The sequence below is a fragment of the Ovis aries genome, chromosome 1 (assembly GCF_016772045.2).
Source record: "Ovis aries strain OAR_USU_Benz2616 breed Rambouillet chromosome 1, ARS-UI_Ramb_v3.0, whole genome shotgun sequence".
Taxonomy (NCBI): Eukaryota; Metazoa; Chordata; class Mammalia; order Artiodactyla; family Bovidae; genus Ovis; species Ovis aries.
Window position 1 is genome coordinate 69388987 of NC_056054.1, and position 27030 is coordinate 69416016.

Sequence of the window (27030 nt, forward strand, 5' to 3'; positions counted from 1 at the left end):
TATTATTTTTATTTTTAATGCAGATTGTCTGAAACTACAATTTAGTAAGTCAGCACTGAGTTAGGAGATCAGCGTCCTTCAGTCAGTTCAGGACACTAGAGTTGCTCAGTTGTGTTCGACTTTTTGCAACCCCATGGACTGTAGCATGCCAGGCTTCTCTGTCCATCATAACTCCCAGAGTTTGCTCAAGTTCATGTCCATTGAGTCAGTGGTACCATCCAACCATCTCAATCACTGTCATCTCCTCCTCCTGCCTTCAATCTTTCCCAGCATCAGGGTCTTTTCCAGTGAGTCAGTTCTTCATATCAGGTGGCTAAAGTATTGGAGTTTCAGCTTCAACATCAGTCCTTCCAATGAATATTCGAGACTGATTTCCTTTAGGATTGATTGGTCTGATCTCCTTGCAGTCCAAGGGACTCTCAAGAGTCTTCTCCAACACCACAGTTCAAAAGCATCAATTCTTCAGCACTCAGTTTTCTTCACAGTCCAACTCTCACAGTCATACGTAGCTTTGACTAGACGGACCTTTGTTGGCAAAGCAGTGTCTCTGCTTTTTAGTAAGATTGGTCATAGCTTTTCTTCCAAGGAGCAAGCGTCTTTTTATTTCATGGCTGCAGTCACTATCTGCAGTGATTTTGGAGCCCAAGAAAATAAAGTCTGTCACTGTTTCCATTGTTTCTCCATCTATTTGCCATGAAATGATGGGACCGGATGCCATGATCTTAGGTTTTTGAATGTTGAGTTTTAAGCCAACTTTTTCTCTCTCCTCTTTCACTTTCATCAAAAGGCTCTTTAGTTCCTCTTCACTTTCTGCCATAAGGGTGGTGTCATCTGCATATCTGAAGTTATTGATATTTCTCCCAGCAATCTTGATTCTAGCTTGTGCTTCATCCAGCCTGGCATTTCGCGTGATGTACTCTGCACGTAAGTTAAATAAGCTGGGTGACAATATACAGCCTTGACGTACTCCTTTCCTGATTTGGAACCAGTCTGTTGTTTCATGTCCAGTTCTAACTGTTGCTTCTTGACCTGCATACAGATTTCTCAGGAGGCAGGTCAGGTGGTCTGGTATTTCCATCTCTTGAAGAATTTTCCACAGTTTGTCGTGATCCACACAGTCAAAGGCTTTGGTGTAATCAATAAAGCAGAAGTAGATGTTTTTCTGGAACTCTTGTTTTTTCGATGATCCAGCAGATGTTGGCAATTTGATCTCCGGGTCCTCTGCCTTTTCTAAATCCATCTTGAACATCTGGAAGTTCACAATTCACATACTGTTGAAACCTGGCTTGGAGAATTTTGAGCATTACTTTGCTGGTGTATGAGATGAGTGCAATCATGTGGTAGTTTGAACATTCTTTGTCATTGCCCTTCTTTGGGATTGGAATGAAAACTGACCTTTTCCAGTCCTGTGGCTACTGCTGAGTTTTCCTGATTTGCTGACATATTGAGTGCAACAATTTAACAGCATCATCTTTTAGGATCCTTAGTCTATGCAATATTAACTATTATAGACCTGTGTGTGCATGCTAAGTTGCTTCAATCCTGTCTGACTCTTTGCGACCCTGTGGGCTGTTACCCACTGACTCCTCTGTCCAACAGATTCTCCAGGCAAGAATATTGGAGTGGGTTCCCATTGCCTCTTCCAGGGGATCTTCCTATCGCAGGGATTGAACCCTCATCTCTTTATGTTTTCTGCATTGGCAGGTGGGTTCTTTATTACTAGCACCACTTGGAAGCCTAGTCTGACTAATTAGCTATATAATCCTGAGTTGTTGTTTAGTCACTAAGTTGTGTCTGACTCTTTTGCAACCCCATGGATTATAGCCCACCAGGGTCCTCTGTCCTTGGAATTTCGCAGGCAAAAATGCTGGAGTGGTTTGCCTTTTCCTTCCCCAAGGGATCTTCCTGACCCAGGGATCAAACATGAGTCCCCTGCACTGGCAGGTGGATTCTTTACCACTAAGCCACAAGGAAGGCCATATTCTTGAGCTGAAAACTTTAAAGAAGTTAATCTTTCTGAGTTTTGATTCTGGTTGCACCATTTAGTAATTGTTGAGAAGTTACTTAATCTCTCCAAGTCTCAAATTCTTCATCTATAAAAGAAATAATGATAGTAATTATAGCATAGGATGGCTGTGAGGATTGAATCAGGTAATGTGCATAAAGTACTTAGCATGGTACTACGGCACATGGAAGCATTCAGTAAACATTAGTTGCTAAAAGTATGTATTAGCTGTCTGGGAGGCAGGCATTTTGTTGTCTGTTCTACCTTATCTTACAGTGGAGCTTGGCAAACTGTGGCCCAACCTAAAGAATAATATGCAACAGGGACCTGAAAAACCTAATATACTTATATTCTTATTTACTATCTGGCCCTTTGCAGAAAAAGTTTGCTGTTTCCTCGCTTACTGGGATTGCCAGGGAGCGTTAATGAAATAATTATAATAAAATTCCAAATTATCATGCAGTAAAGTGGGTTATAAATCTCTCAGTATTAATTACTTTATTAATGATAAATGGTCAACCCTATCCTCTTAAAAGGTTTAAAATAATAAATTAGATGTGGGAACAATAGATAGAAAAGAGGTGAGATTCTTTAGTACCATGGGCCTTTGAGAGAGGCTGCAGTGGGGAACCAAAGCCAAAGAGAATGGATGCCTAAAAGAAAAGAAGTCACCTAGAGTAGAAGCTTCTTAACTGAACATGACTAAACCTGCTCTTCACATGGTCTCTGCAGAACATGCTGACATGGTAGGCAGAACTCTCAAGACTAGGATGCCATTCTCCAGTATATCTGTAACATTTCCATTCCTATCATTGAGTTTGTGTCTCTTGAGTCACTTGGGTTTATTCCCATACCTGTTTGATGTCATTTGAATTTCTTATTTTGATAGCATGACTTAACGATGTATCATATAAACCAATGATACATGAAATATAAAAGAATTGTTGTTCCAGTGAAAACTAAAGTAAATGTTTTAGAAAGCTTAATAAGGGAGAGGCATTTAAAAAATTGTTATCGAATTCAGTTTAGATGAAACAATACAAAAACTTGAGGGGAAATTATGAAAATCTTAAATGACTCTATACTTCAGATTGCTTCATAAAAGTTTTAAATTTCTTTCTTCATTTCAGAGAAGTTTGAATTAGAAATTATAGACAAGGTGTATAGGTGTAGTTTTTGCAAGACATAAGAGGCTCCAATCAGCGAATTCACATTAAAAAAAAAAAAGATTGGCTTTATGGTCAAAGATTTGTGAATAAATGCATACTTATTTTCTAAGTTAGAATAAAATGATTATGATATAGACAAATCATTTTTAAAATTCTCTCCTAATTTTTTGATTAATCAGACAATTATCAGTCTTCATTGTACTAGATACGAAGGCATCCACTCTATTTTTACAACTCACTTTTAAAACTTAGGTAATCCTATGAAAGCTGTAGTCAGTGTATGTTAAGATGAATGTCTCAAGAGAAAGCTGACTTACCATTTTTAAAGTTTACATTCTCTAAAATATTTGCAGAGTGTTATGGGTGATAGTGACTGGAGAAGGTGATGGCACCCCACTCCAGTACTCTTGCCTGGAAAATCCCATGGACGGAGGAGCCTGGTAGGCTGCAGTCCATGGGAACACGAAGAGTCAGACACGACTGAGCGACTTCACGTTCCACTTTCATGCATTGGAGAAGGAAATGGCACCCCACTCCAGTGTTCTTGCCTGGAGAATCCCAGGGACAGGGGAGCCTGGTGGGCTGCCGTCTATGGGGTCGCACAGAGTCGGACATGACTGAAGCGACTTAGCAGCATGGGTAATGGTGACAGCTCCAGAAAGTTTGGATTCACTGATGTGGGTTTAACCCTTATTCAGTTATGTGGAACTGATAGAAAAAAAAAAAAAAAATATATATATATATATATATATATATATATATATACTTAAAGGAGTACTTAAAAAATAGTCCTAGTGAAAAATTCTGTATTTAGAGTTTCTCTGAGTAATCCAGGCCATTATTGTGCCTGGAGTAGTGAATCTGGTTGAGCTAACATCAAGAAGTATTGAATAGCAATGTACTATAAAGCAAGAGGAAGGGGGAAATTAGGGCACCTCTACAGAGAGAGCCAGAAGCAGCCTTGTCAGTTGAGATTACATTTAGTCAAAAGGAGAGAATAGTTTTTGGTGTGTTGGAAAATAAAAAATCTGCTAAAATTTTTAACACATGTATCTACAACATATTTTTTTTAAAAACTGAGGCTTGAATCCAATTAAATAGGAATGTTTTCATAAGTTTCTATCTTAAGAACAGTGTAATTGTTTAAGCCTCAGTCGTTCTTCGTCTTACTTAAATGGAAATGGCTAGCATGCAGCATTTAGTTCAAGTCTTCCATTTAACTGATTTTTTTGTGTACTTGTCCTATTAATTACTGAGAAGAATGTTGATGTCTCCCTCTCATCCTCTGTTGCCCCCTTCTCCTCCTGCCTTTAATCTTTATACTCTGTGACAACCTAGGGGAGTGGGAAGGGGAGGGAGGTGGGAGGGAGGCTGAAGAGGGAGAGGGCATATGTATACCTAGTATCAATTCATGTTGATACATGGCAAAAACCATCTTGATATTGAACTCTGTATGGAACAACTAATTGGTTCAAGATTGAGAAAGTAATAGACAGGGCTGTCTGCTGTCACCCTGTTTAATCTATATGCTGAGCACATCATGAGAAATACCGGGCTGGATGAATTACAAGCTGGAATCAAGATGGGTGGGAGAAACATTAACAACCTCAGATATGTGGATGATACCACTCTAATGGCAGAAAGCAAAGACGAACTAAAGAGCCTCTTGATGAGGGTGAAGGAGAAGAGTGAAAGAGCCATCTTAAAACTAAATATTTAAAAAAACTAAGATCATGGCATCTGGCCTCATTACTTCATGGCAAATAGAGGGGGAGAAGGTAGAAATAGTAACAGATTTCCTCTTCTTGGGCTCTAAAATTACTGCAGATGGTGACTGCAGCCATGAAATCAAAAGACATTTGCTCCTTGGCAGGAAAGCTATGACAAACGTAGACAGTGTGTTGTAAAGCAGAGACATTACTCTGCCAACAAAAGTCCGTATAGTCAAGTCTATGGTCTTCCCAGTGGTCATGTACGGTTGTGAGAGCTGGACTGTAAAGAAGCTGGAGCACTGAAGAATTGATGCCTTCAAAAACTGTGGTGCTAGAGAAGACTCCTGAAAGTCCCTTAGACAGCAAGGAAATCAAACCAGTCAATCTTAACAGAGATCAACCCTGAATACTCCTTGGAAGGACTGATGCTGAAGCTGAAGCTCCAGTTTTTTGGTTGTCTGATGCGAATAGCTGACTCACTGGAAAAGTCCTGTTGCTGGGAAGGATTGAGGGCAGAAGGAGAAGAGAACATCTAAGGATGAGATGGCTGAATGGCATCACCCATGCAGTGGACACAAACTTGGGCAAACTTTGGGAGATGGTGAGGGACAGAGAGGACTGGCATGCTGCAGTCCATGGGATCCCAAAGAACCAGACACAACTGAGTGACTAAATAACATCACAATATTGTAAGGTAATTATCCTCTATTAAAAAAATGAACTCAAAAAAGAATTCATATACAATCAAATGCACACAACTGAGTCTAATCTGATGAGTTTTGACAAATAGATAAACCGGTGTAACTCCCACCACAGTCAAGATATAGAGAATTTTTATTACCTCAAAAACTCTGCCATGTCCATTTGCCATTAGTACCATCATTCTCTCTGTTATTGTTATTTAGTTGCTAAGTTGTGTCTGACTCTTTTGGGACCTCATTGCCCACCAGACTCCTCTGTCCATGGGATTCTCCAGGCAAGAATACTAGAGTGGGCTTCCATTTCCTTCTCCAGGGGATCTTCCCGACCCAGGGATTGAACCCATGTCTCCTGCATTGGCAGGCGGATTCTTTACCAATCAGCCAGCAGGGAAGCCCTCCCTCTCTCTGTCCTCAGGCAAAAACTGAGTTTCATATGCTTATTTTCCAGAATCTGTATTTCTTTGGTGAGTTTTCTCTTCATATCGTCTGCCCATTTTTAATTGGCCTTTTATTTTCTGATTGTTGTGTTTTCTAAATTACCAGTTTATTTTACCTGTCCTAGAATTTCATATAAATGATCTCAGACATATTATTGAACTTCTTTTGCTCAGGAAAATCTTTTGGAACCTCATCCTTGGATATTATGTATATCATATTTCATTCAGTTTTTATTGCTGAGTAATACTACATTGTGAGCTTCCCTGGTGGCCAGTAGTACAGAATCCACCTGCAAATGCAGGAGACATGAGACACAGATTCAATCGCTGGATCAGAAGATCCCCTGGAGTAGGAAATGGCAATCTGCTCTATTCTCACCTGGAAAATTCCATGGACAGAGGAACCTGGTGGGCTACAGTCCCTAGGGTCACAAAGAGTCAGACACGACTGAGCAGCTGACATACACACTGTATTTAGGCTAGGTGTAGATCACTTTAATCCAGCCAAGGATTGAGCTCATTCAAAGCTGGACTTCAGTTCTAAAAAAGGCTTGTCTATTTCCTATTCGTTCTTCTTTCAAAGGTGTAGTCCTTCAGAGTCCAACTTAAGTTCTGGGACATCCACCAAAGTCTCTCCTCTTTTTTGTTGCTGTTTTTCAGTCACTAGGTCCTGTCTGACTCTTTGTGAACCCATGGACTGCAGCATGCCAGTCTCCTCTGTCCTCTACTATCTCCCAGAGTTTGCTCAGACTCATGTCCATTGTGCTGGTGATGCCATCAAATCATCTTATCCTCTGTTGCCCCCTTCTTCTCCTGCTCTCGGTCTTTCCCAGCTTCAGAGTCTGCCCGTGAGTCAGCTCTTCACCTCAGGCGACCGGAGTATTAGAGCTTCAGCTTTAGCATCAGTCCTTCCAATGAATAGTCAGGATTGATTTCCTTTAGGAGTGACTGGTTTGATCTTCTTGCAGTCCAAGGGACTCTCAAGTGTCTTCTCCAGTACCACAGTTTGAAAGCATCGATTCTTCAGCACTCGGCCTTCTTTATGGTCCAGCTCTCACATCTGTACATGACTACTGGGAAAATCATAGCTTTGACTGTATGAACCTTTGTCATCAAAGTGATGTCTCTCCTCTTTGCTGAATCCCAAATTCCAATTTGTGTGCCTCCAAGCCTGTAAAGATTGCCAGAAGCAATCTAGATTCAGCTTCTTAGCTTCTCAACCTTACTTTTGCTTTCAGGTGTGTGTGTGTGTGTGTGTGTGTGTGTGTGTGTGTGTATTGTGTGTGTGTGTGTGTGTATTTTGTGTGTGTATGTATTTTTTTTCCCCCTTATCTTCCAAGCTATTCAGCAGGAGGATTAGTCTGAGACAACCTAGTAAGCCATTGCCAGAAATGTCTTTTTATTCTTCTTCTCCCCTTCCCCTCTTCCATCCCAGCCCCTGCTAGAATATTCACATTTTTGCTGTATCTAATTTACTGTTATAGTCCCTAGACTAGTGCCTAGCACAGACTAGAAGTCAGTAGGTATTTGTTGAGTTAAATAATGGATGAATTAACAGTCTATCTGAGGAGATAGAATGGACATTCAAAACAAAATATTTTTCCTATAATTTTTCAAATTTAAGAGAAAGGTATCCAGGAGCATATTTATGCTGAGTTTTGAACTGGTACTCAGGACTTTTAGAGTTCTAGTCTCTTATTGATATTTCCGCAAGGTCTTAACATCATTTGGTCTTTATTTCTCCATTTGTAAATGACCTGTTATTCTCTCACTCATGAAAATTGTTATTAAAATTTAAGAGTTTTCAAGAGAAAAAATTAAATGGGATTTCCCTGGTGGCCTAGTTGTTAGGATTCTGGGCTTTCACTGCTATGGCCCAGTTTCAGTCCCTGGTCAGGGAACTGAGCTTCTGCCAGCCACATGGTGCAGCCAAAAAGAAAGAGAGAGAAAAAATTAAAAAGATGAAAAAAAAAAAAAAAAACCACTGGAATTAATGTTCAAATGAAGCAATTAAAATACTTTGTTATAAATTTAGGCTTATAATTTCTATTATTAAAATCTACCGGTGAATACAAATGACAGGTAAATTGTTATCAGTTTTAAGAGGTAAAGATGAAAAATTTCATAAAAAATTCTATTTTGCAGTTGTGCACAAATGTTTGTCTGTGTTTTCTCCCCCTCTTCCTTTAGAGCCATTTTAAGTGCCAGATCTAGTTATTTTGCTGCAATGCTGAGTGGCTGTTGGGCTGAAAGCTCCCAGGAGTACATTACTCTTCAAAGGTAAGCATAATTTTTACAAGGAAGCTTGACTGCCAATGATTGCAAATAATACTTCATACAGAGCGCTTTTTATGAATCTGATTTCCCTATCTGTTCAGTGAAATGTTTCTCATGTGATGGAATTCAGCAAGTGCACTTTCTGAAAATGAGAGGAAGTTGGGAGCATTTAGTGATAGAGATAATGTGTTACTCTTCTCAGACATCCATAACAGAATACCACGAACTGGTTGCTTTAAGCAACAGAAATTTGTTTTCTCACAGTTCTATAAGGGACCAACCAGCAAGGTTGGTGCCTGTTGAGACCTCTTACCTTAGGTCCTTTGAATGTGGATAGGCACTTTCTGCTGTATGCTCCAGTGACCCTTTTTTAGTGCATGGGGCTGGGGGGCCAGAAAGGGGAAAGGAAGGTGGAGGGACAGAACTCACTGGTGTTTCTTATAAGGACACGAATCCTATCAGATCAGCTAGGGCCTTACCCTTATTACCGCATTTAACCTTAATTATTTCCTTAGAGAGCTTCCCTGGTGGCTCAGATGGTAAAGAGTCTGCCTGCAATGCAGGAGACTGGGTTCGATCCCTAGGTCTGGAAGATCCCCTGGAGAAGGGAATGGCTACCCACCCCAGTATTCTTGCCTATGAAATCCCATGGACAGAGGAGCCTGGTGGGCTATGGTCCTTGGTATTGTGAAGAATTGGACACAACTGAGCGACTAACACACACACGCACATTTCCTTAGAAGCCTTATTTCCATATAGGTAAATGGGGGTTAGGGCTCCAATATGTGAATTTAGGTGTATGGGGGAACACAGATTTTCAGTCTGTAATAGGTAGTTTCTTTGTGAAAGAATAATTTGGATAGGTGTGGATTTCAGTGACCTATGATAGTGCATTGGTGAATCTACACAATTGGGGCAATTTATATCAACTGCTGAGACAGTTATTAAGAGATGAACTACTTCCTTACATGGTGAAATGGAGTATTTTTTGCTCACAGATGATCTCTGTGAGAATCTAGAATGTACAGTAGTGGGGCGGGCTTTCTCAGTAGGAAAACTGCCTGGGAGTTCTGAGGGAGAATTCCCAGCTTTCATCATTCTCACTGTGGATGCTTCCTCAACTGGGTCAGTCTTGGCTAGAAGCTTGGATGTAGAATGGTGGTAGTGATGATTCCATAATAGTGGATGTGTGAAAAATATTGATAAACTCTCACTGTTTTTCACAATAGTCTATAATCTTGAGCCTTGTTGGTTACAGCTGTCTGGTTTCCTTACCAACTAAAATCAATCCCCAAATGCCTCTCATTTGTAATTTCTCACTCTATTGAAAAATGGAAAATTAAAACATTATTTTTAATAATATTTATATGTTTTTATCTCTTTTCATGTTTCATTTATTTAATAGAAATGAGACATATGCAGAAGAACCTAAACCTCTTTACTTTCATACCAGGATTTCTAGAGTTACGTTTTAGTTATATCACCTACTGTTTTGATCTGGCAACCACCAGGTAGTTCTTGATTATGGAAGACTTTATATGCCAAGCAAATAGTTTATTAGCCTATGAGTAAAAAGAATGTGTAGTTGAGTCAGTCAGTGAAATTTTTATCATCACTGTTGAAAAACAGCCTGAAAAATATGTTTCCTGCCAATAAGATCTCTTCCTTTATGGTAAATTTAAAATATCTGCTGAAGCCAGGACATGGAAACAACCTAGATGTCCATCAGCAGATGAATGGATAAGAAAGCTGTGGTACATATACACAATGGAGTATTACTCAGCCGTTAAAAAGAATTCATTTGAATCAGTTCTGATGAGATGGATGAAACTGGAGCCAATTATACAGAGTGAAGTAAGCCAGAAAGAAAAACACCAATACAGTATACTAACACATATATATGGAATTTAGGAAAATGGCAATGACGACCCTGTATGCAAGACAGGAAAAAAGACACAGATGTGTATAATGGACTTTTGGACTCAGAGGGAGAGGGAGAGGGTGGGATGATTTGGGAGAATGGCATTCTAACATGTATACTATCATGTAAGAATTGAATTGCCAGTCTATGTCTGACGCAGGATGCAGCATGCTTGGGGCTGGTGCATGGGGATGACCCAGAGAGATGTTGTGGGGAGGGAGGTGGGAGGGGGGTTCATGTTTGGGAACGCATGTAAGAATTAAAGATTTTAAAATTTAAAAAATAAAAAAATAAAAAATAAAAAAAAATTTAAAAAAATATCTGCTAAATATTGGAAGAGACATAATGCTTGCAGAGGCCAGAATTTCTGTAAGTGTGTCAATTCTAGGGATAATCATCATTCTAGTGTAATTTTGGAAAAGTGTCCAGGGATTGTGTTTCAGATGTTTTAGATATCTTTTATAAAAACTATCTACTCTTATTAGAGGTGAAGTCACTAAAAATTTAAATGGAGAGGTAACCATGTGATTCTGTGTAGTGAGATAAACGTCAAAAGAAGTGTATGATTATTGGACCTTATTTGACAGCAGGGGAAAGTAATTTACAGAAAACACTTGTCTAATTTCCTAGAAGAAGTCTTAGTTGCTTATAGGTTTAGTGACAGTGTTTTTACCATCTGATACCAATTGCATACACCTTTGTTCCTCTTTCCAAATAGATTCTGTCCTTAGCAGTGATAATACCTTACAATAGCATCATATATTTTCCCTGTTACTTCCACAGTTACTATGTTCTATAATTTTTAGATTCAGTCGTTGAGAGAGCTGGTGTATTCACAGACTACAGATGAGAAGAACAAGATCAGATAAAGTAAATCTCTTCCAGGGGTTCCCTGGCAAATAAGTGCTATGCTAAATGTAAGTTACATGTCCTGTAGTCACTGGAGAAATTATAAGTTTCCATTGGTATGTGTTCTTGAACTAATTCAGACTGCTCTTTTCCACTGTTTAAATCAGTGATTTTTCCATAGGAACGGAAAGTTCCTGGTAGTTCCTTAGGAAATACAAGGCATGGGGTTGGGGTATGGGCACATCTTCTACCAGAGCTGCTCTACTATTATCTGTTCTTTATCACTCAAAGCAACCTCTGTATTTAGCTATGGGAATAAAGGCAATCTTTAATCAATACTCCTCAGTGATCAGATTAAACTTTCAAAACACAGGCTTTTAAAGGTGGAGTCTGTTTATTACAGGTTAATAGATAAAGAAGTAGTAGCCTAACTGTTGGTCTGTTTCACTACCTGTAATTTTCCACTTTCTATTATGATGGAGGTAATGGATAAATATCTCCTCTTATAATATGGCTCAACTGCCGCTGACCAACTTTAGTGGTTTGTTCAAGGGAAAACCAAATAGAAGTAGCCAAATTTGTTTCAAACTGTCATTACAAATAAGTAGACTGTACGTTGTAGCAGTGCCAGTGATCATCAGGCTCTCTCCTGTTACAGTATGTTCCCTTTACTTCTGTTGTAAGCTAGGGTCTACTCCTTACTGGCTCATCTTACACAGAGCTGCTGTTTTGTCATTGGAGGCTTATTCCTAATTAGCTCATTTATTTCTAATGCCATTGTTGTTGTTTAGTTTCTAACCTGTGTCCAACTTTTTGCAGCCCCATGGACTGTAGCCTACCAGGCTTCTCTGTCAGTGGGATTTCCCAGGCAAGAATCCTGGAGTGGGTTGCTATTTCCTTCTCCAGTGGATCTTCCCAACCCATGAATTGAACCCATGTTTCCTGCATTGCAGGCAGATTATTTACCACTGAGCCAACAGGGAGGCCCACTTCTAATACCAGCACATCAGAAATGAAGATACATTTCTTTTTGACTCTTTCATCTTGCTTGATATAACAAGGCTTTCTAATGCCTAAACAAAAGGAGGATTTCCTAACAGATTCTGGGTTTTATCTACATCTTTTATTATTATTATCATCACACAATATGTTTTGCTTTCCCCTCTTGTCCTTGTTGTTCAGTCACTCAGTCATGTCTGACTGTTTGTGACCCCATGGACTGCAGCATGACAGACTTCCCTGTCCTTTGCCCTCTCCCGGAGTTTGCTCAAACTCATGTCCGTTGAGTCGGTGATGCCATCCAACCATCTCATCCTCTGTCATCCCCTTCTACCTTCAGTCTGTCCCAGCATAAGCCTTTTCTCCAGTGAGTCAGCTCTTAAATAAATAAAAATAAAGCAGCATTTTTTATTTCAGGCAGCCAAAGTATTGGAGCTTCAGCTTCAGCATCAGTCCTTCCAGTGAACATTCAGGCTTGATTTTCTTTAGGACTGACTGGTTTGATCTCCTGGCTGTCCAAGGGACTGTCAAGAATCTTCTCCAGCACCACAGTTCAAAAGCATCAATTCTTTGGCTATCAGCCTTTTTTATTGTCCAGCTCTCAACATCTGAGAACTTTGACTCTACGAACCTTTGTTAGCAAAGTAATGTCTCTGCTTTTAATATGCTATCGAGGTTGGTCATAACTTTCTTTCAAGAAGCAAGCATCTTTTAATTTCATGGCTGCAGTCACCATCTGCAGTGATTTTGGAGCCCAAGAAAATAAAGTCTGTCCCTATTTCCATTTTTTTCCCATATATTTGCCATGGAGTGATGGGACCACATGCCATGATCTTAGTTTTTTGAATGTTGAGTTTTACACCAGCTTTTTCACTCTCCTCTTTCACCTTCATCAAAAGGCTCTTTAGTTCCTCTTCAACTCTCTGCCGAAAAGGTAGTTCCATCTGCATATCTGAGGTTATTGATATTTCTCCCGGAAATCTTGATTCCAGCTGTGCTTCACCCAGCCCAACATTTTACATGATGTACTCTGCATATAAGTTAAATAAGCAGGGTGACAATATGCAGCCTTGACGTACTCCTTTCTCAATTTGGAACCAGTCTGTTGTTCCATGTCCGGTTCTAACTGTTACTTCTTGACCTACATACAGGTTTCGCAGGGGGCAGGTCAGGTGGTCTGGTATTCCTATCTCTTGAAGAATTTTCCACAGTTTGTTGTGATCTATACAGTCAAAAGCTTTAGTGTAGTCAGTGAAGAAGTAGATGTTTTTCTGGAATTCTTTAGCTTTTCCTATGATCCATTGAATTTTGGCAATTTGATCTCTGATTCCTCTGCCTTTTCTAAATCCAGCTTGTACATCTGAAAGTTCACAGTTCACATACTGTTGAAGCCTAGCTCAAAAGATTTTGAGCATTACTTTGCTAGCATGTGAGATGAATGCCAATTGTGTGGTGGTCTGAACATTCTTTGGCATTGCCCTTCTTTGGGATTGGAATGAAAACTGACCTTTTCCAGTCCTGTAGCCACTGCTGAGTTTTCCAAATTTGCTGGCGTATTGAGTGCAGCCCTTTCACAGCATCGTCTTTTAGAATTTGAAATAGCTCAGCTGGAATTCCATCACCTCCACTAGCTTTGTTCATAATGATGCTTCCTAAGGCCCACTTGACTTCCCTTTCCAGGATGTGTGGCTCTAGGAGAGTAATCACACAATTGTGCGTATCTGGGTCATGAAGATCTTTTTTGTACAGTTCTTCTGTGAATTCTTGCCACCTCTCCTTAATATCTTCTGCTTCTGTTAGGTCCATACCATTTCTATCCTTTATTGTGCCCATCTTTGCATGAAATGTTTCCTTGGTATTACTGATTTTCTTCAAGAGATCTCTACTCTTTCCCATTCTACTGTTTTCCTCTATTTCTGTGCATTATTCACTTAAAAAGACTTTCTTATTGCCTTGCTATTTTCTGGAACTCTGCATTCAGATGTTATATCTTTCCTTTTTTCCTTTGCCTTTCACTTCTCTTCTTTTCTCACCTATTTGTAAGGCCTCCTCTGGTGCTGCTGCTGCTGCTGCTAAGTCACTTCAGTCGTGTCCGACTCTGTGTGACCCCATAGACAACAGCCCACCAGGCTCCTCTGTCCACAGGATTCTCTAGGCAATAATACTGGAGTGCGTTGCCATTTCCTTCTCCACAGACAACCATTTTGCCTATTTGCATTTCCTTTTCTTGAGGGTGGTTTTGATCACCACCTCCTGTACAGTGTTACGAACCTCCATCCCCTTCAGGCGCTCTATCAGCTCTAATCCCCTCTTGTATTACATATCAAATTAACTGTGTGAAATCACCACCTAAAATGTTACTAGTATATCATGGCGTATAAAGCTGTCTAAAACAAATTGCCTTTTCACATTAACTTGTAAACCTGAGTAGATGTTTCAAGGGGTAGCGTGGTATAGTAAAAAGATCATGGACTCTGGTGTCCTTTAAGGAAGTCCTACATCCAGGCCCAAACTGTAACATGACTTTAGGACATTGCTTACCTTCCCTGAGGTTGTTGAAAGGAGAAACTTGGCATAGTGTTTGGTTTATAGTCTGTAGTGCTGATTATTATTTACCTTTTCTCTTTCCCTAAATGATGTTGTCCTCATTTTTCTAGAGAGTAAAGGGTTCAAGTGAGGGCCATTTCTAGGACTAGGACAGCAGCACCTGCTTTGCTTGGTCAGTAACCTCTTTTGGAACTGTGCCACTGTTGCATATCTATAGGTTGTTTTCTGCAATAGATTAAAATTGAAATCTTGTCTGCCCTTATGGAAAAGAACCAATTGTTTTGGGGTTCTTTTTTGAGTTGGTAGCTCAAAGATGTAATGCATGTGACATTTTAAAATGAGACAGCCTTCAATAAATTAAGGTAGGGATAGTGGAATCCCATTATCCTAGTTTTAGGGCTTCCCAGGTGGCATAATGGTAAAGAATCTGCCTGTCAATGCAGGAGATGCCAGAGACATAGCTTCGATCCCTGCATCAGGAAGATCCTCTGGAGAAGGAAATGGCAACTGGCTCTAGTATTCTTGCCTGGAATCCCATGGAACCTGGTGGGATAGGCCACAAAGAGTGGGACACGACTGACCAACTGAGCACACACGTTTAATCCTAGTTCTACCCATGTCCCAGAGTTGGAAGGTAGGAGGATAAAGCTGAAAGGAAGTTCCCCTGGTGGCAAGGGGACGTTTTCCACATCCAGTACTGGAAATTGGACAGCCAATATTTCCATAAAGAAACACCATGTGTTTCTATTTTATGTAAACAGAAGTCTTCCGGTGTTGGCTTGGGACTTTAGAATATAAATTTGGATTTTTTCATCTGCCTTCAGAGACTCCTGGCTTGCTCTGAACCTTCAGGATGACCTTTTCAAATGTAAGTCAGGTCATATTTCTCTTCTGGTCAAAATTCTTCAATGCCTTCTCATCACAATTAGAATTAAACCCAAATCATAAGCTATAAGAACCTGTATGATCTGACCCATAAGATTCTCCCAGACTTCCCCACCTAAAGGAGCTACAGCCCAACTCTCCAGTCACTCTTTTCTATGTTATTCTGTTAGATTGTCTTCACTTTTCACTGTTAAAATTATCTTCATATATTTGTTGACATGGGCTTCCCTGGTGGCTCAAACAATAAAGAATCTGCCTGCAATGCATGAGACCTGGGTTCGGCCCCTGGGTTGGGAAGATCCCCTGGAGGAGAGCATGGCAGCCCACTCCAATATTCTTACCTGGAGAATTCCATGGACAGAGGAGCTTGGTGGGCTACAGTCCATAGGGTCACAAAGAGTCCAACTTGACTCTTGAGTGACTAAGCACACACGTTTGTTGACATATTTATTGTCCGTGTCCCCTCTGTAGAGTGTAAGGTCCAGAATAGCGCCTATCATTCAGTAAATATTGAATGTAAATGAATGATGAATGAGTGAATGAGGCCCTATGTGACCTTAGCCCACATATGTAGAAACTTGAAACTTTAGGAAGTACATATATAGCGCAGAGGTTTCAGACTGGGTGCATGTTATCTCTGAGCCTGGTGCTGTCCTCTCATGGTCTTTTATTTTTTCTAACTGTTGAGTGTATGTAATATTTTCATCTCCTATAGGATTTTATTCTGAATACATTTAAATGGGAATAGTGCTTTAAATCTTTCCATTTATTTAAACTGTGGGTTATTGCAGTAATGGTTTTTTTGGTGAGTCAGTTGATCATGTCTTTATAAACACTTTTCATAAAAATACAGATGACTTACAATAATGAGGCTGCAGTTTAATAAAACAGCTGTTAAGACAGCAGGAAAACAGTTTCTTGCTATTTTTATAGCTATCATATATATTGATATATAAGCTCAAATGTCCAAATTTTGCTGTTTTTAAGTTTTATTCCTACCTAATCATTTTTTTCCTTTGCTTAAATATGTCAAGTCTTAGAAGAAACTATTCTTATAAATATTCAATCCTCATTAACACTAATAAGAATGGCTCTTGAAATTTCAAGGAAAAGTGCATGGAATGTAACTATTATGCTATTGTTTTATATGAACAAACTATAGATAATATAGCATAATTATACTGAGATCAACTCTTGTCATATCCATGTATATAAATGAGTATATTTAGAGATTTGACTTTTTTCAAAGTATTAAAGAAGAGATGTGGAGTTTTGAATCAGCAGAAACCAGTAGAAACCATTGTAGAAGCCAGTAAATATATATTAAGTAAATTTAAAAGTATTTCTATGTTTTCAACTCAGTATTCCTTCTGAAGGTTTGGGAGATGCTTGTAACTACCCTAATAAGCCATTCATTAAATATTCATTAAACATTTATTCAGCATATATTATTTAAGGCCATAGAATCAAAGCAAACACCTTTCTGAGTCCTACCCTGTGGAACTCCCTTTCTTTTCTTCTTGCCTTTCTCCTTGTCTCCCTTTAGCAGACATTAGATACTGTGCCTAACAAACTGAATGTCTTATCAGCACTGTCCCCAGCCTGGTTCCATGCAGAGCTCCAGTATTATGCAGGGAAAGGAAATTTTGATCCTGGGGATATTGAATCAATGCTGACATTGTGCTTCTACTAGAGATGCAAGGGTAAATAAGACACAAATCCTGCCCGCACAGAATTCAGTTTAGAAGGAGAAACAAATATGTAAACAAAGATATTATAAGTCAGTTTGATAAATGTGATAATGGAAGTGTGTGTGTCTGTGTGTGTGTGTGTGTGTGTGTGTGGGTGTGGGTGTGGGTGTACTATACTGCTTAAGAGCCCAGGCATTGGAGTATGGATTTAAATTGCAAATTCCAGTGCATCACTAGCCATTTGACTTTGGGCAATTTATTTTTTTCCCAGCACCCACCTCTATGGGCAAGTTACTTAATTTCAGTTTTTTCATTTATGAGACTAATAATAATAACCTCCCATTGAGTTGTTATGATTAAATGAGCTAATTGCATTGAAAATGCTTATTAGCTCAGTGACTAAATCATAATAAACGCTCAATAAATGTTAGTTATTATTTATGTTTAACATTCAGTGATTTCCCTTTTTTCCCCCTTGGGAGTGTTAAGGAAACAATCAGAAGTAAAGAGCCACATGTCTTGTATCTAAAAGATGAAATAAATAGAGAGGGAGAGAATTTTAAGCAGAGTGAACAGTATGTGATAAGGAACTGATGTATAAGGAACTCTAAGTCGTTCAGGTATAGGAAATGGTAGTTTGCTTATCTTGGAACAGCTGCTAGAGAGAGAACCAGAGATCATATAATAAAGAACATTCTATGCCAAGCCAAGGAATTTGAGCTTTTTTTCCTAGGTCCTATGGAGAATAGCTAAAGGGTTTTAGAAGTCAGGGACTGTATCAGATTTACATTTTAGCAAAGTCACTCTGATTGCAATGTGTGAAATGGGATGTGAGGAGGTAATTTCAGTCAAGAAGCCCACACAAGAGTACTATGATGAAGTATAGTACAGATGAAAGAAACTGAGAGGCCAAACCAGGGCAATAAAAGGGGGAAATATATAGCAAAAGGGCTTCCCTGGTGGCTCAATGGTAAACAATCTGCCTGCCAATGCAGGAGACAAGGGTTTGATCCCTGGGTTGGAAGATCCCCTGTAGAAGGAAATAGCAACCTACTCCAGTATTCTTAGGTGGCTCACTGATTAAGAATCTGCCTGCAATGCAGGAGCCGCAGGAGTCCTGGGTGCCAACCCTGGGTCAGGAAGATCCCCTGGAGGAGGGCATGGCAATCCACTCCAGTATTCTTGCCAGAAGATCCCTTAGACAGAGGAGCCTGGCAGCCTACAGTCCATAGGGTCTCAAAGAGTCAGACATAACTGAAGTGACTTAGCACACACCAGTGTTCTTGCCTGGGAAATCCAATGGACAGAGTACAGACCATGGATCACGAGAGTCAGACACAACTTAGTGACTAAACGACAGCAACAGAGAGCAGAGGCTGAATTCAAAAACACTTAAAGGTATAAAGTGATAGGATATAATGAGAGAGAGGATTAAGATGAACCTCCAGCTCTGACTGAGGCATCTAGATTATTCTTCAGTCTTCTTTTTGTTATTCCCGTTTTGTTCGTAGCACTGTTACGGGACTCCTTGCATCTGGTCCCACCTTCTATTCCTCTCTACCAAGAAGACTAAATTATCTAGTAACCATTGGGCATTGGTCAGGACGAACTCTGACCTGAGAGTTAATTTGATGATGAGAGGTGATTTGATTTCTTTTCTCCTTTCTTCTCTGCTGAATCTGTGGAAAGAGGTGATGGGAAGAAGGGTATCTGCTATCCATCTTAGCTATCTGTTGGAGTTCTGAGGGGGACCCAATAAATCGTATACTTTCTTTCTGCTCACAATAAGACAAAAGAATCAACAGGTGAAATTAGAAAACATTTCCTTAATTTTTGATAAGGCAGTAAAATGTGCTTTTATGCAAAAGCCAAAGTTGATTTGCTTGCTATGTCTACTCTAAGACAGCCCGCTTGAGAGAAAGTCTGAATCTGGATAGCAGTACGCTTCTCCCCCACCACCTCTTACCGCTGGTTCAGCAGTGAAAAAAGGAGAAAAGAAATCAGTTTACCTCTCATCTAGAAAGCTGAGCACCCAAAATTGATGCTTTTGAACCATGGTGTTGGAGAAGACTCTTGAGAGTCCCTTGGACTGCAAGGAGATCAAACCAATCAATCCTAAAAGAAATCAATCCTGAATATTCATTGGAAGGACTGATGCTGAAGCTCCAATACTTTGGTCACCTGATGAGAAGAGCCAACTCATTAGAAAAGATCCTGATTCTGGGAAAGACTGAAGGCAGGAGGAGAAGGGGATGTTGGAGGAGGAGATGGTTGGATGGCATCACCAACTCAGTGGACATGAGTTTGAGCAAGCCCTGGAAAACAGTGAAAGACAGGGAAGCCTGGCATGCTGCAAGCCAAGGGTTGCAAAGAGTTGGACACTACTAAGCAACTGAACAACAACAACAAGTTCCTCATGATCAACAACCAGTGGTTGTTGTCCACCAACCAGATAATTAATCTTCCTTGATACAGAGGAATAGGGGAGCAGGGGAGGGCCAAGATACAAGAAGTCCTGTAACAGTGCTATGAACAAAATACAAGAGTAATAGAAGACTGAATCTGGGGTGCTGGGAGAAGAAGTCATGAACTGAGAGTCTGAGATCCAGTAGTCAATGAAACAAAGATTATCACTTCAGACTACTTCTTTAAGTCATGTTTTTTAAATCTGTGAAATGAGGATGTTGGCAGAGCTAGAGCTGCTGGATAGGTATTACAAATTAAGAAATATCTATGGCACAGCAAGAATCTTTCTAGTGAATGGAGTAGTTGTACATCCCAGGCTTTAAGCAAAATGAGAGGCCATTTTTCAAAGATACTGAAGAGGATTTCTTAATGAGCCAGAGGTTGAACTATGACCTCTAAAGTCCTTTCTGACTTTGTCTATCATGGAAGGTACCCAACAAAGAATTAATTATTTTATCATATACTAATCACCCTTATGGCAGAAAGTGAAGAGGAACTAAAAAGCCTTTTGATAAAAGTGAAAGAGTAGAGTGAAAAAGTTGGCTTAAAGCTCCACATTCAGAAATTGAAGATCATGGCATCTGGTCCCATCACTTCATGGCAAATAGATGGGGAAACAGTGGAAACAGTGTCACACTTTATTTTGGGGGGCTCCAAAATCACTGCAGATGGTGACTGCAGCCATGAAATTAAAAGATGCTTACTCCTTGGAAGGAAAGTTATGACCAACCTAGACAACATATTAAAAAGCAGAGACATTACTTTGCCAACAAAGGTCCTTCTTGTCAAGGCTATGGTTTTTGCGGTGGTCAGGTATGGATGTGAGAGTTGGACTGTGAAGAAAGCTGAGCACCGAAGAATTGATGCTTTTAAACTGTGGTGTTTGAGAAGACTCTTGAGCGTCCCTTGGACTGCAAGGAGATCCAACCAGTCCATCCTAAAGGAGACCAGTCCTGGGTGTTCATTGGAAGGACTGACGCTGAGGCTGAAACTCCAATATTTTGGCCACCTCATACGAAGAGTCAACTCACTGAAAAAGACCCTGATGCTGGGAGGGATTGGCGGCAGGAGGAGAAGGGAACAACAGAGGATGAGATGGCTGGATGGCATCACTGACTCAATGCACATGAGTTTGGGTGAACTCCAGGAGTTGGTGATAGACAGGGAGGCCTGGCGTGCTGCAATTCATGGGGTCACAAAGAGTTGGACAGGACTGAGTGACTGAGCTGAACTGAACTGAATAACATTTTACAATATATAAAAACCCATAGCTGCAGTTATAACTTCATTTTTAAATTAATGGCATACCTCATAGATGTTATTTGAAAATTGTATTCTTCAGATAAAAATGAGATTAGAACTTTATCTTGACTGAAAAGTTATGGGAAAATAGAATGTATCATTGATATCAGTTAAACCTTAATTATTTCTGGATTTGAGTTTAGTTTTCTTTTATTTTTCAGTATAAGCCATGTAGAAATGAATGTTATGATGCACTTTATATACGGAGGAACTTTGGACTTTCCAGTCAAAGCTAATGTTGGGTAGGTATTATTTTTTAATGATTTTAAATATAAAAATATTGATATTTTGTGGCTTCTGCTTTTTGAGCTATGTTTAAAAGTGTCAGTGAAGTAGAAGTTTCACTTTTATTATTTATTTTGCTGTATGTTGTACATATTTTGGTGATATCTAAAAACAGTAAGTCACCTTATTTAGAAGAAAAGATGATCTAGCAATTCACAGTAATAAGATTAAGAAAAGTCTTTATTAGACTTAAATAGAAGGAAATGGCCACCCACTCCAGTATTTTTGCCTGGAGAATCCCATGGACAGAGGAGCCTGGCAGGCTATAGCCCATGGGGTCCCAAAGAGTCGAACACGACTAAGTGACTAATTGCTGCTATGTAATGAAAAACTTAATATTTGTTTTGGAAAATAAATGACAGATTTTTATAAAGTTAATTTAACTTTAGTCAAATTTGGAATTTGATCAATTTTTTTGCTACTTTATTTTTAAATTTTAGGACGTCAAAAGAAAAAACCCCTAAAAGTAATTTGAGAATATAGGCATACTAACTATCAACAATGGTATTGTTCTTTAGCACGTTTTGGCGACATACCATCTAAGCTGCTGAACTCCTACTAGAGAGTGAAATCTATTTTGCTCTTCTAATTTTCGGGATGTTCTCTTCTTTTATTGCTATTCTAACATCACACAAATGAAGACTGCTCTTTTAATTTTAAATATTTATTAGTTCCTTTAGTTATAAACTGAATGAATATGATTTGAGGGTGAAAGTATCCTGAGTCACAGGGGTTAAGTACTAACGTTTTGCCCCTGGAAACCCGTATGAAATTTTACCATCGAATTGAGACTTGTAGGTTTCCTAAGTACCTAGTGTATGTGTGGGTATTTAGAAATACTTGCCAGTTGAAAGAAGCAACAGAAACTCTGAGTCATTGGATGCTACCTCTAATCTCATGATACTCTGTAGGCATTTTCAGTATGATAAACATCAATTAGTTGCCCTCCCCCTCTATTTTTATTTATTGTGAAGAGTTGTAACTTGTATAGCCTTTGAAGCAGTTTCTTGGGCCTTGTTGTATATATCACTGAGAATATGAGGGGAAGTTGTAAAACATCTCCAAATTTACTTTGTGTTATTCTCCACAAATCAAATCAAGTTACAGTGCTTTCAACTTTTGACCTCTGTGCTTTTTATAATCTGTAAAGAGTACTATTTAGGGCAGAAAGTTAGAATTAAAATAGTTAAGATTATTATTTTCTCTGAACAAACTATTTATCATTAAGAAATTATTGCGTATTGTGCCTTGGTATTTAAATTGAAGAATTAATAGTGCATCTGTTTTTATTTTAGTCAGATACTCAATATGGCTGATATGTATGGACTAGAAGGATTAAAAGAAGTAGCAATCTACATTTTAAGAAGAGATTACTGTAATTTCTTTCAGAAGGTAATTATTTGAGTTTCAGAAATCTTTTACTTAGTACCTAAAGTAATCTGTTATTACCTCCTAGATTCTTAACTCTGTTAGTATTATCATTTTAACTAATGGTAACTCTACTGAGAAATAACTCTTAGGATGTGCTTGTAGAAAACAGAAATCAATTCAGATCATTTCAAATAAGATAAAACTGAGGTGGGGGTTTACTGAAAGGATATGGCAATATCCTATATAATTCAAAAGTGGAGTACACAGTTGGGACTCTCAGTTAGTTAGGGTTTGAAACTGAAAGAAAGGAAGCTGGCAACTAGGGTTACTTTCTCCATTTATCAAAGAGCACCACAGTGCTTCATCAGTTTTTTTCCCCAGAAAGAAAAGTCCTCCTTCCTACCACTTCTGTTTATAGCATGTACTTGGAGTGGGATATAGTTCTCGTCTACTTCTCCAGGTGCTATATGAATACTGACTTTTTAATTTTAGTTTATGCAAACTTAAATTTGTTGTCTAAAGAAAGGTATTGTACTATTTATTTCAAAGCCATTTGTACATTGTTTTAATTTTCTCTTATTTTTTATATTCTTATTTATGCTTGTCTTTGTAAACAGTGGTCATGTATTATGTTTATCATCATCAAAAAACAAGTATTAAAAGGATTGTTTACATAAATAGTCCTCTCTTATTGGATACTTGAACCAACAATATGCATTGTAATGAGGTAATTTTAATAATTTTAAGCATATTTAAATTTAGATTTTTATGTTGGGTAGGACTTTTCCTATCTCTTTATAAGTTGTATCTGAGATATCACCCCATGGGTTAAAACAGAGGCATAAACTGGGTCTACCACCACTACCAACCCTTCCTGTTTTACTGAGAAACAGTTAAACTCCTCAGGTAACCTTTATCAAGCCTTTAATCAGTTACTGTTGATTCCAGCTTTTATAAGGAAGGGAACTAGAAGAATGGCATAGTCTGTGGTATCCTCAGCACTGTAGAAAGTAAAGAATCTAGTAAAAAGACTTTTCCTTCTCTTTCATCTTTTTTCCTTATCTTCCCTACCAAGTGAAAGTTAGCAGGGAGATCCAAGACTATCCCAAATAAACATTAAAGATAGGGATATTTGCAATGAGGATACAGTGTCCTCTCAGCCCTGCAATGGACATCTGCCATGGACATCTGTATAACCAGACCACTCTGGGACTTCTATCAAAGAAGAAAATACCAAGAGATTTCTTGGAAGAGCCTAGAGTATGTCTCAGGAACCAGTGAGAATATACTTGAATATGGAGATTTCTAAAAGGAGAAGGAGTTACTTTAAGTAACTAACCAGTGACCATATCCATCCACAGCCCTATTCCAAAGGAGTTAGACCCACAAAATGGAGGAGCAAGGGATCACGCTCTACTCTGCATTCCAGATCTCCCCAACTAAAAGTGTAGTCCATGATGGGGAACAAAAGAGTTAAATTAAGTGTGAGATAGGTGTTAAAATAGTACCATACTGATTTTAAATACCAAAAGTAACCAGAAGGTACTGGAATGCACCTGTAATCATTAAAGGATGGAAAAAAGGTGAATTTGACACAGCTTGGTTGATAGCACTAACTGGGGATAAAAAGTTTTATGTTAGTATCTACTTTAAACTGAGATTCCTCAATAAACCAGTTACATGAAACATTTTAAGACCGATCTCTATTATGGATTGTCTTTGGACCATTGCTTCTACTTTTTAGTATGTTCAAGAGTATATATAGGTTATGTGCAGCTTCCTATATTTTACTTTTAAAATTCCACTTAATTTTTAAAAATACAACATATTTTTTGCCATTAAAAGAACAGAAGGTGAAATTCTTTTGAATTATCAGTATAGTGCTTTGTTGAAAACTTTTTTATTCCATTTTAATATAGTCTATATTACTGTGGTAACAGATATTTGAGAGCAAACTTTTTATTGATCTGATCTTGAAATTGTTTGCTTTACTACATTGACTATATATATTTTAATAAGTATATTTTTGAATATGCAATTTTTAACTTCTGGATCTCAATTATACAGTTTCTTGGCAGTGACATAAATACAGTAAATCTATAATAGCTCATCCCACAGTAATACATGTTGGGGTATAATGTGGTGGTGAACCTGGCCCCAGAACTCTCGGCAAGCTAGCTTCAGTCATTTCATTAATGTCACAATCTTGCCTTTATTCAACTAAATCTTAGAACTTCATTTTTTATTATAATGGGTTTTACATTACATGCTATTTGCCACTGACTTACAAATATATTTTAGGTTATGATTTAAATAGATGTCTTCCCAAATTTTATAAGCAGGTTTTGTAAACGACTATAAGATCTGTCATCCTGTTACAAAAACACTTAGGAAATCAGCATTTCCATATAAGTAAAATTCTCAGAAAGCTAAAGTTATCCATTTAAGCCAGGGATCAGTAAACTTTTACTGTAAAAGGCTAGATAATTAGTATTCTAGGGTTTATGGACCATACAGCCTCCATCACAGCTACTTGGCTTTCTGTTGTAGACCAAGAGCCGATATGGACCATCTGTAAATGGAACAGCATAGCAATGTTCCAGTAAAACTTTATTCACAAAAAGAGTGGTGGGCTAATTTTGGTGCACAAGCTGGTTTGCCAGCCATTGCATTTAAGCAGCAAATTATTTGGCAGTTTAATATTTTTTATGGAATATTATGGAAATTGTGGAATTTTATGGAAATCCAACATCTGTTGGATCATAGGAAAAACAGGAGACTTCCAGAAAAACATCTACTTCTGCTTTATTGACTATGCCAAAGCTTTTGACTATGTGGATCATAACAAACTGTGGAAAATTCTTCAAGAGATGGGAATATCAGACCACCAGACCTGCCTCTTGAGAAATCTGTACACACATAAAGAAGCAACAGTTAGAACTGGACATGAAACAACAGACTGGTTCCAAATCAGAAAGGAGTACGTCAAGGCTGTATATTGTCACCCTGCTTATTTAACTTATATGCAGAGTACATCATGTAAAATGCTGGGCTGGATGAAGCACAAGCTGGAATCAAGATTGCCAGGAGAAATATCAATAACCTCAGATATGCAGATGACACCACCCTTATGGCAGAAAGCAAAGAGGAACTGAGGAACCTCTTGATGAAAGTGAAATAGGAGAGTGAAAAAGCTGGCTTAAAACTCAACATTCAAAAAACTAAGATCATGGCATCACCCATCACTTCATGGCAAATAGATGGGGAAACAATGGAAACTGTGACAGACTTTATTTTTGGGGACTCCAGAATCACTGCAGATGGTGACTACAGCCATGAAATTAAAAGATGCTTGCTCCTTGGAAGAAAAGCTATGACCAACCTAGACAGCATATTAAAAAGCAGAGATATTACTTTGACAACAAAGATCCATCTAGTCAAAGCTGTGGTTTTTCCAGTAGTCATGTATGGGTGTGAGAGCTGGACCATAAACAAAGCTGAGCGCCAAACGATTGATGCTTTTGAACTGTGGTGTTGGAGAAGACTCTTGAGAGTCCCTTGGACTGCAAGGAGATCCAACCAATCCATCCTAAAGGAAATCCATCCTGAATATTCATTAGAAGGACTGATGCTGAAGCTGAAGCTCCAGTACTTTGGCCACCAGATGTGAAGAACTGACTCATTTGAAAAGACCCTGATGCTGGGAAAGATTGAGGGCAGGAGGAGAAGGGGGCAACAGGGGATGAGATGGTTGGATGGCATCACCGACTTGATGGACATGAGTTTGAGCAAGCTCCGGGAGCTGGTGATGGACAGGAAAGCCTATTGTGCTGCAGTCCATGGGGTTGCAAAGAGTTGGAACAGAACTGATGGTGGAGGCATTTCTGAAGAAGCTTTTGCCCTTCTCTGAGTGCACAGTATCTTCAGAAGTACATATTTAGACACTATATATACAAATTGGCTGATTGCTGGTCTTTATTAAGTGTATAAATTCAGATCACAACTAGTGAATGCGTAAAAAGAGAAACTGAATTGTATTCACCCCAATAGGGCAATAGATGTGCCTAGGAACATAGTCCAAAACCTGAAAATACATGGCACAGGCATTATGTAGCACATATTGAGGCTTACCATTCAACTATGACTTAAATCAAGTCCCTTACAATTATACAGTGGAAGTGACAAATAGATGCAAGGGATTAGATCTGATAGAGTATCTGAAGAGCTATGGACGGAGGTTTGTGACATTGTACAGGAGGCAGTGATCAAGACCATCCCCAAACAAAAGAAATGCAAAAAGGCAAAATGGTTGTCTGAGGAGGCCTTACAAATAGCTATGAAAAGAAGAGAAGCCAAAGGCAAGGAGAAAGGGAAAAATATACCCATTTGGTGGCTCAGAAGTTAAAGTGTCTG

General features: G+C 38.9%; 1 protein-coding gene across 3 annotated transcripts in view; it reads left to right on the forward strand.

The window, feature by feature from the left end:
• BTBD8 (BTB domain containing 8) overlaps positions 1–27030 on the forward strand; it is a 95664-nt gene that overhangs the window by 34621 nt on the left and 34013 nt on the right. For all 3 annotated transcript variants that reach the window (XM_012176065.4, XM_004002191.5, XM_060411616.1), the window contains 3 exons: positions 8215–8304; positions 21123–21203; positions 22542–22638. In XM_012176065.4, the coding sequence (XP_012031455.3) occupies positions 8215–8304; positions 21123–21203; positions 22542–22638 (268 nt within the window). The remainder of the gene's footprint in view (positions 1–8214; positions 8305–21122; positions 21204–22541; positions 22639–27030) is intronic.